This window comes from Talpa occidentalis, unplaced genomic scaffold, assembly GCF_014898055.3.
Source record: "Talpa occidentalis isolate TD23 unplaced genomic scaffold, MPIMG_talOcc4v2.1 talOcc4.17, whole genome shotgun sequence".
Lineage (NCBI taxonomy): Eukaryota > Metazoa > Chordata > Mammalia > Eulipotyphla > Talpidae > Talpa > Talpa occidentalis.
This window is the reverse complement of record NW_023601754.1, coordinates 23751942-23762035: the sequence shown is the minus strand read 5'-3', so window position 1 is coordinate 23762035 and position 10094 is coordinate 23751942. Positions and strand designations below refer to the sequence as shown.

At 42.7% G+C, this 10094-nt stretch overlaps 1 protein-coding gene across 2 annotated transcripts; it reads left to right on the top strand.

Moving 5' to 3' along the window:
* Window positions 1-30: 30 nt before the first annotated feature.
* Window positions 31-8888, top strand: ORC6 (origin recognition complex subunit 6). Of its 2 annotated transcripts, XM_037516334.2 has the most exons (7): window positions 31-479; window positions 1985-2114; window positions 4282-4445; window positions 4975-5064; window positions 6212-6333; window positions 6861-6929; window positions 7534-8886. In XM_037516334.2, exons 1-7 carry the CDS (start codon window positions 415-417, stop codon window positions 7659-7661), a joined length of 768 nt encoding a protein of 255 aa, XP_037372231.1. In that variant the 5' UTR covers window positions 31-414; the 3' UTR covers window positions 7662-8886. The 2 variants fall into 2 exon arrangements, with proteins under 2 accessions (XP_037372231.1, XP_037372232.1); XM_037516335.2 differs by lacking the exon at window positions 4975-5064 and having other exon boundaries at window positions 7534-8888.
* Window positions 8889-10094: the final 1206 nt, after the last annotated feature.

Sequence of the window (10094 nt, the reverse complement as noted above, 5' to 3'; positions counted from 1 at the left end):
GGCCGGTTTCTAGGAACCAAGTCTCGCGTGTTTATTGGCCGTCGCCCCTCTCGCGGGGCTGATGGATCTGGGCGTCAGCCGGGCTCACAGTGTGAGAGAGAGGCCGGGACGCGCGGAGTAACGGGAATCTCTGGGACGCGGGAGAGACAGCCGAGGGGAACGGCGGCGCTTGACTAGTTTGTATGTGAGGGAGGAATAAAAAGAAGTAGCCCTTTGTAGGTCGCTTGGTAGGCGCTTGCGTTCGTGATGCGCGTGCGCATAAAAAATAACAGGCTTGGTTTGTAGGACGCCGCAACGTCCTGTCTCCACCAATCCGAATGCAGCCGGGGGGTGGGACCTAGTCCTGATTGGCCGGGGGGGAGTCTGCGCGCGCATTTTGTAGCGTCGCAGCGGTTCGTGGAGGCTGAGGTCGCCATGGAGTCCGGGCTGATCCGGCCTTTAGCCCAGCGTCTGGGCGTCGCAGAGCCCGGTGTGCTGAGGTGAGTGCGGCCACGCCAGCCCCGGCGGCCCTGGACCCTCCTCAGGCGAGGCGCGCGCGGCCTGCGACGCGGGAGGGAGAGGGGTCTCTGGAGCCGGGCGAGAGCAGGCCCGCCCGGGAGGGGAACTCGGCGCTGCGGGCTGGTGTGAGGGGCTCCCGCGGGGCTGGTGGGGGTCCCTGGAGCAGCTAGTTCTGTCGGGTGTAGGGTTATAGGGCAGGGAGGGGGCACCCCGGAACTCACTTTTGCCTGACAGTACTTGAATACAGTCGTGTCTGTAGTCAGAGTGTTAATTACAATACAGGGCAGGGAGAGGGGCAGCCCAGACCCCGCCAACCTGCCTGCTCTAAATGGGTTCTGCCATCCGCCGCATCAACACAAAACATATGAGACTTTGATACAACTAGGAAACAATACAGGAAAGGCAAAGAATCCAGTTTCTAAATCAAGCACCCAAAGTTACCTGTGCCCTCGTGGGTAAAACTCCACCCAGATGGGATCGGCCCAGAACAAGGCCCCAAAGCCTGCCACAAGTCTAAAGCATCTTCCAGTGGGGACCCACAGCAAAGGGTCAGAAACAACCAGACAAGCCCGGAAGGAAAAGAGCAAAATCAACATCAAGATAAAAGCTGCCATTGTCACCTCCCCTCGGGTCTCACCCACATCTGTGTCACCCCGTCCACGAACAAAAGACAAGCGCAGTTTCTTCACGTGTCTCTCTGCTCCATGTGCCTCCTCCAGGTCTCCTGGCTCCATCCTGCTTCCTTCTTTCCTTCCTTCCTTCTCAGTCTCCTCTGCAGCTTCCTCTCTCCCTGCTCAGCTCCACCCTGCATTTGGGTGGGACAGGGAACCTGGAACCTCCCCCTTTCCTGGGGACCACCCTGTTACAATAGGGCAGGTTCTGTCTTACAGAACCTCCCCCAGCTCCCCCCAAGGATGTGAGTGTCCATCTTAGCTGTAAATAAGCTTGCGTAGAAGGTGGGCTCAGAATGAAGAGCATCAGGTTGTGTTCATTGTTTGGCAAAGTTCTGGGAAAGAGTTCTAGTGATCCTATTGTTAGGGGGAAAGGATGTCCTGAGCAAACTCCATACAGGCTTTGTGGACTCCAGACTGAAGCCATCAGGACATTGGGAAAGACAAATCCCATCACACCAAAGGGAAGGTTGCTGGAACCTGAGGGTGGAGTTAAGCAGCCAGGTTTGGTATAAAAACCAGATACTTGGGCCTTGGGGGGCGCCCTTTTGGCTCTTCGGCCAGCTCTCAGAGTGCCATTGGGTTTCCAGGTCAGGGGATAGAGTAGGACGCATTTAAGACTTTATTTCCCTATTTCCTCCCTGAGTTGTACATTCCCTTATTTCCCCTTCCCTTGTAAATAAACCTTTTATTAACCTTTTGTGTGTGCCTGCAGTGGAGTATTAAGTCCCTTTAAGCGCGCGGGTGGGGACCCACAGCCTGGCAACCCGTTTTATATCGGGGCTGCCCTGAAACACTATCCCTCTTATAACCAGGAAAGCAGAGGAATACTTGCGACTATCCCACGTGAAGTGTGTTGGCCTGTCAGCACATACCACGGAAACCAGCAATGCAGTCATGTGTCTGGACCTTGCGGCTTCCTGTATGACCTGCCCCTTAGACAGGGTGAGTAGGTTTCATTGAATGTCTGAATAATCCAGTGTAACACTGAAGCTTAATTGTACATTGCAATTTCTACTTGGACTAGACCCTGTTCTAAACTCTTTCCAATTTTGCTGACTGAGCTCATGTCATTGTTTTCAATGAACTATAGAACCATTTTCTCAAGTTAAAGGGAAAAAAAATTGCAACATTTTCTTTACTCTTTACTGCAGTTTTTCTCAGCTCTCAGAAATTAAAGTGTTCCAGTGAAACCTTTTGTAACCTGACGTGGCATAAAACAAAAACAATTCATATGGAAAAATTTTTGAGTATTCATAACCAAACCTATCAAATCATAACAAATAATACAGCAAACCTACAGTCACATTAACATACAGTAAATGCAGGATAAACACTCAGCTTATATAAAGTAGCTCCTGGGGAAAACGTGGTGACCCTCTCGCAGCTCCTAGGTGGGCATGCTGCCTCTAAAACACTTGGCTACAAAATAAATATTGAACACTCCACTTTTTTTTTTTTTTTAAAGATTTATTTATGCTTACAAGAGCTGGGGTACAGGCCAGAGATTCAGGGGGTGAGAGGATTCACCAGAGACAGAGTGGGGAACAGAACAGGAGACTGACGAAATACACTGTTGAGGGGAGCAGCAGGCGAGGCAGGAGAGGTCTGTCGTACCATGTGGGTTGCTCCCTGGCCAGCCGAGAATCGAACTCATACTGCAGAGGCTGCAGATTGCTTCATAGTGTGGTGCTTAACCCCTTGCACCATCAGGGAGGCCCCTATTTTCACTTTTTACCTTTTGCTATAAAAGTGAAAATTCCCTTCACTTTTCTTTGTTTTTCACTTTTTATTGTAACGTTGATTTACAAAACTCTGTGATTTAGAGGTACAGGTTTATACCTTTACAAATGTATATTACCATACCATGCCCAACACCAAAGCACCGGCGGTCTTCCACCATTGTGCTGCCCTCTCTCTCCTCCCCCTGTGGTAGCCTCAATTCTACAGCCATATTTCTAGGGTTTGTTTCGAGTTTTGTCTGTCCCTTTGTTTTGTTTCTCTATATTCCACATGAGTGAATTCATCCATTGTGACATTTCTTTCAGTTTGAAAACAGGTACTAATGTAGGTCTTTTGTAAAGGCTAAGTGGCATAATGTAAACTTTGGGAAAGCAAGGGATACCTGTATATAGTCTCCCTGGCCACTTCTTTTTTTACTTTAGTGTATCGTGTATGCTGCCACTAACATCAGCCTTCTAAAGTACCTACCTAAAGAAACTATGTTTTCCTTCCAGTATCACAGTGGTTGAGAACACAAGCTGTGGAATCAGGCAGAGTCACATGTTGGGACCAAATCTTAACAGCACGAGTTAACTCTGTGAGCCTCCAGTTTCCTCATCCATATAGTAAATATAAGAATATCCATTTCACTGGATCATTTTAAGGATTGAACAATATATTACATGTACACTTAACACAATACCTGTACTACAATAGTACACTCCTTAAATGGTGGCATTTAAAACACCGTTGGCTCCCAGTGGGTTGGTTCCCCATCAAAATCAACAGCCTCTCTTTAACCCTAACCTCAGACGACACTGTACACTTAACAGACCACTTTAATGACTGACTTTGTGAATGCACCAACTTTTTAAGCACCTATTTGTCTTACATGACCCTGCCTTGCTGCGGCATCCTTTATGAAGGTTTCTTTGACTCTCCCAAGCAAAGTTGGTTTCCCTCTCCTCTCCTTTTGCCTTCTCCACACACTTACCCTCCCCACCCAACTCCCACTTCTTTCCTCCTTTTCCCAATGAATTGCACATTAGACCTTTACTTTTTAAAAAAAAAAGAAAGAAGGAAGGAAAATGGTGACCATTGTATGCATCTCCTTTATGTTTTCTTCACAGTTTGGCTGTAGTAACACTATGTTGTATTTTCAATTAATTTTAAATTTTAAAAGGCTCATCCTGCCTTTCTAAAGTATGAGCTCTTTGAGAGCAGTGCTTAACTGTCTGACGTGGTTACTGATTTTTGACTAAATGAAGCTAACCCTTGACGTAGAGTGATGCCACAAAATTAATTTTGAAAAGTTGACTTATTAAGTGTTTAAGTGCATTGGTATATAGAATTTATGATTTTTATGATTTGTATGTTTTTCCTTTCAAAGGCTTATTTAATTAAACTTTCTGGTTTGAACAAGAAGATGTATCAGAGCTGTCTTAAATCTTTTGAGTGTTTACTGGGCCTGAATTCAAGTATTGGAATAAGAGACCTGGCTGTACAATTTAGCTGTACAGAAGCAGTGAACATCGCTTCAAAAATACTGCAAAGGTATGAGGCACAAAGAACCTTCATTAAAAATTTAGACTGATGCATAAAGCAAAATTTTCCAATGTTCTCGTAATTTTCAGTCTTAACAAAATAACTAATGGGCTTCACCTGGTGGCGCAGCGGTTGAGCGCTGGGGTGCAAAGCTGCCTGCAGCCTCTGCCGCGCCAGTTCAATCCCCAGCCACCGGCAAGGGTCCCACATGGCGCACAGACCTCTCCTGCCGCGCCCACTGCTCCCCTCAGCGGTGTACTTCGGTCCTTCTGCCTGTTCTGCTCCCCGCTCTGGCTCTGGCGAATTCTCTCACCCTCCTGCACTTCTGACTGTACCCTGTGCTTGTATGTATGTATGTATGTATGCATGCATGCATGTAATTATGTATGTATAAATAATCTTTTTAAAAAAGTAACTCATGTGAAAGTGATAGAATGCATGTCCATGCATTTGAATAGGTTTCTAGTTCTGATTTGCATCTTCAGTTCCTTTGAAATATGTTCTGACAAATAATTCTGCAACCACCGCTTTCTCCTAGCTATGAGTCCAGTCTTCCACAAACACAGCAAGTGGATCTTGACTTGTCAAGGCCACTTTTTACCACTGCTGCACTACTTTCGGCATGCAAGTAAGTGCACCTTTTAACAGAAAAGTCACCATTTACATACATTTTTTCATTCCCCCCAAATACTTCCAATTTAGTTGTTTCCAACTCAGCATGTTTATTTTCCTGTATAAATGATACTAGGAATAGTGGCTGAGTAACCAGATTCTCAGTTTATCCCTTAGTATAGCTGACACATGGGACTGGTGTTTCCAGAAGTCCATTTGCCAAGTAACAGCCATTTATATAAGTTGAGTATTCTGATTTCAGGGTCTGCCTCTAATAAATGATTAAGTTTGTCATTAAAACACTGGTTGCTTGTCATTTTCAAGTGCCTATTGCAGACATTTATCAAATAGTGTATAAAATATTTCAGTGATTCTTTATATCTTAAAATTTAGAGTTTTCTGTATGTTGAAATGTTGCCCTGGAAGTATTAGTAATTGTTGTCTTTGTCTAAAGTTGTTTTATCTTACTGAAAAAAAAAATTTCTTAGAAAGCAGAAAGTACTTGGCCATTAAAGAATGGGTTTCTCACTACCCAGTCACTTATTTGGTGTCTTTGGCTCTTTTAGCTGTATACCCAGGAATGATTAATTTACTTTTATATGAAATGTCCCTTTAATCCAAAGAAGGTATATGTATATGGGGAGGGAGTACAACTGTTGTAGAAAATGGTCCTGACTTGACACCAAATTACAATAAACAAGGTTTGAGTAGAACTATTCTAAATAAGTTTATTTTATATTTTTTATTAGTGGTTATTATGAAGTATTACTAGGAAGAATTTTGGGGAGGGGGTGGGTAGTTTCCATTCAGACAGCATAAATAAAATTATCATGGCTTTAAGTGAGTTGAAAGGCTATGATTGTTAGTCAGCAAATTGTAACATCTGAGGTTTACTAAGAAAGATAAAGACATGAAGCACTATAGCAAATGCTTATGTGTCCCTTTTGTTAAATTCACCTTTTAACTCTCCGATCAAATAAACAACAGCTTAAAAGGCAAGTCTGCATGGTTCTAACTAATAATATATATTTGGAATAAAAGGGAAACTAGATAATTGGGGGCTGTTCAGAAACAATGGGCATAAAGGAAGTAAGCTGATAATCTGGTAAGAAGAGATAACTGCAGTGGTCTTCAAGAACATAATTTATCAAATTCTTTTGTAGGATTCTAAAGTTAAAAGTGGATAAAAATAAAATGGTAGCCGTATCTGGTGTAAAAAAACCCATATTTGATCGACTGTGTAAACAATTAGAGAAGATTGGGCAACAATTAGAGAAGATCACCAGTGAGTATTACTTAATATTTCAAGAATGTGTTGTTTGAAAATATAGATCTGCCAGTGAAAGTCTTTTTTTTTTTTTTGTTTTTCTAGTAAAGTAGGTTAACTTTTTAAAAAATAATTGGTTCCATGAATCAATTCCTGAAAATATTTTTCCCCAAAAAAAGATGTTTATTAAGGGAAAGTAGGCTTTCGTGTTGTATCTGCTTTGGGAATTACAGGTTCAAACCTCTACAAATTTTTATTTTCACACCCTGCCCACCACCAGTGCCCCAATAATCCTCCACCAATGTTCTGTTGGGTTCCTTCCCTCCCCTAGATATTTTGCTAATGTGCCAGCCTCCATCTATATGAGGTAGAATAAAAGTGATTCTAAGGTCTGAAAAAGAGAAGGGGACTGTCCTTTGCATTCTCCTTATTCTAATATTTGGTGGGTCAAGGTATCTAATTTTTATTTGTTGATCCAGAATATGCCCAAATACAAAAATTGACAGCAGGAGAAAAATTAACCTTGATGAAACTTTTTCTTAAAGGAGAGCCTGAAGATTCAGCTACTCCACTTCAAAAGAAAAAAAAGACAGCGATTGAACCTCCAGTCAAGAGTAAGGAGTTACTAACACTAGACAAACATTAACTTTACTGCCAGGGGGATTAGTGTGTAATAGGTTTAATGCACTGAACAGTCCTGTGCTTTTTTAGCAGACTGTTTGACAGGGGTCAGATTTTAAATAAATCCTGACAGTCATTTCATAGGACCATTTCCAGGCAGTCATTTACAGAAGTTAATAGAAGTGTGTAAATAAAAACACATCTGAAACCATACTGCTTGGGTTCAGATCCTGTAACCACTTCTGGCTGCATGATTTTAGGAAATTCGCTTAATTTCTATGATCCTCAATTTCCAGTTCTGTACTAGCACTTTGTAGGATTATGGCAAGGGTTCACAAGGTAATATAATTAAAGTGCTTAGTTCAGTGCCTCTCAAGAACAAGGACAGTGTTTAATGGGTGTTAAAATAGCAGGATGTCTTGGAGTGTTTGGATCTTAAAAGGGAGAGTGAAAACTGTTGTGTTACTTGCTAGTTCCACTTTTTATTTTAGTAGCTAATGTCCTGTTACCTTATTAGGCACTTTAAAGTTAAAAAGTACTTCTTTAGTTTCATTTGTAAACATGAAAATTTTGACATGCTTGAAATTTTTCTTACAGAAATTGAGAAGATAGTAGAAGCTTCACATAAACCACAAAAAGATGACAATGTGACACAGGATTATGAAGAATGGAAAAGGAAAATTTTGGAAAATGCTGCCAAAGCACAAAAGACTACAGCAGAGTGATTTCAGCTTCTACAATGCCATGTGCTCCAAATCAGCATCTGCCAGTCTGCCACCTCAAGGAAGATCTAAGGGCTTTGGAATTTTGTTTGAACTTTTATAATAAGGAGCCTAAGACCATTGCCTTAATAGTAAAGAAACTGGCACTGGTTCTGAGTTTTGGGCAGCAGGCAGCTTCCTTATGTGGGCAGCAGATTCATTACATGAGCCACAGAGCCTCATTGACATTGTCTTGGCTTCCCACACAACTGCATCCTTCTACTAAATGGAATTGGAGCAATTCTGCTTTTTGTTTTAAGCAAAAGAAAGTCTCTTGTCCTATTGAGAACAAAATTCAGACTGATTAGAATTTTGTGGGTTTTACTTAAGTCTTTGTGTAAATTTTTTGGGTTGACTAATCAATATATGGGACAGCTTAAGTTAATAAATGTTATTTTTGTATGCATTCAAGTTGCACTTGTCATCAGTTTGGGGAAACCCTTGCTATGCCAAAAGCTCTCTACCAGGAAAAAAATACCTAGATTGCTTTGCACTGAAATATGTTGCTCACTAAAGCACAAACTCCCAATCAGACTTAATGGACTTAATTAAAACACTTCTTAGACACTTAATAGCTTTAAACTTGTAGCAACTAATTTCATTATGTCTCAAGTATAAGTAGAAGTGAAAACAGTCTCTACCTCAGAATAATTTGGAAAGTATCTAATACTGTAAAGCATTTAGCACAGTACATGGTATCACTATTTCATTATTAGCATATAGAGAGGAAACATGAATATAGCTAGAGATACACATTAGCATCACATTAAAATATCAAGAAGTAACTAAGGTTTGTTGATATCCACATAGTAAAAAACGAAGCCTTTCTAAGTGCTACTTATTTTAAAGCTATGGAAAAGGTCTTTATGGAAGATAAGTTGCTAGGGACTTGTGAGGCATCATGCCAAACATAATTTTATCTAAAATTAAGAGTACATGATCTAAATATTTCCATAAAGAATGCTATAAAGCAAATGCTTCTAAATTTTAAAGCTATTTAGTGTCAGTAATAATGCCCACAGGAAACTTCAAAATCTTAATGAGCATCAGTTTCCTCATAAAATGGAACCATCTACCTCATGAGGATTAAAGGTAATATTTGTGAAGTACATGGTATTTAGAAGGCATTCACGAAACAGTAACTTTCGTTACTTTGATCTAAAATGGATAAGTGGGGCCTCCCCGGTGGCGCAGTGGTTGAGCGCTGGGTTGCGAAGCTGCCCGCAGCCTCTGCAGTGCCGGTTTGATCCCAGGCTGCTCCCCGGCCACCGGGTGAGGGTCCCACGTGGCGCGCAGACCTCTCCTGCCGCCCGCTGCTCCCCTCAGCAGTGTGCTTCAGTCCTTCTGCCTGCTCTGCTCCCCGCTCTGGCTCTGGTGAATTCTCTCACCCTCCCGCGCTTCTGACTGTACCCAGTGCATGTATAAACAAAACAAATAAATAAATAAAACATGCCTCTATAGAAAAAAAATAAAATGAGTGATTCTTCTCCCCATTTATTTTAAGATACATAATTTGTTTTTATTGGGTGCCAAGATTTAGATTTCTAGGTTCAGGTCAAAAGCAATCTATCCTTACAGGTAACAAAATTTGCCATCTTTAACAATTTTTAAAGTATACAGTTTAGCATTAAGTGCTTCCACACTGTTAGGCAACTCTAGAACTCTTCATCTTGCAATATTGACTACCATTAAGCCCATCAAACAACTGCCATTCCTCCCCCAGTCCCTGGCGACCACCATTGTATTTCTGTCTCTGAATTTGACTATGTACCTGTAACAGCAGGACAGGCCACTGAGCAGATTTTCTATGATCCAGCAGACCGGGTAAAGGAGGAGAGAGTCCTGGAGCCCTCGGTGGCTTTTGCAGGCTTTTATTGGGATTTACCAGGCACACGGCAGGCAGCGAGCCCGGGGGGTCGGGAGGCTGGCAGGCCTCCCAGCCCCCAGCAAGTCTTCACTCTATCTGGGTTCTCCGGCCTTCTCTCATGTTCTCTCTGCTTCTCTGCTCTCCTGCTTCTGCTGGCGTCCCCATGATGCGGCCTTTAAAAGCCCAGTCTTAGCCCAGGTGAATCCCATCTACCTATGCCCACACCCTACTCCAGGTGCCCGCCATCAGGCATGCATTCAGGACCGCAAGGATCCATCATCTATCCTGATGGCGGGAGGGCGGAAAAGCCTGACATTTTTCCTTACCCTACACCTTCCTTTTGGGGAAGGCAGTGGTCTTTCAGGCCAATGACTGCACTAGTGCTGATAAGGTGATTGCTAAGGGACTGGTTTAAGATTAATTCCTAGGAGGGCCTCCCAGGTGGCGCAGCGGGTTGAGCACAGTGCTGGGTAACTGTCCACGGCATCTGCAGCATGGGTTCAATTTCAGTCTGATGTCGTTTTGTGGAG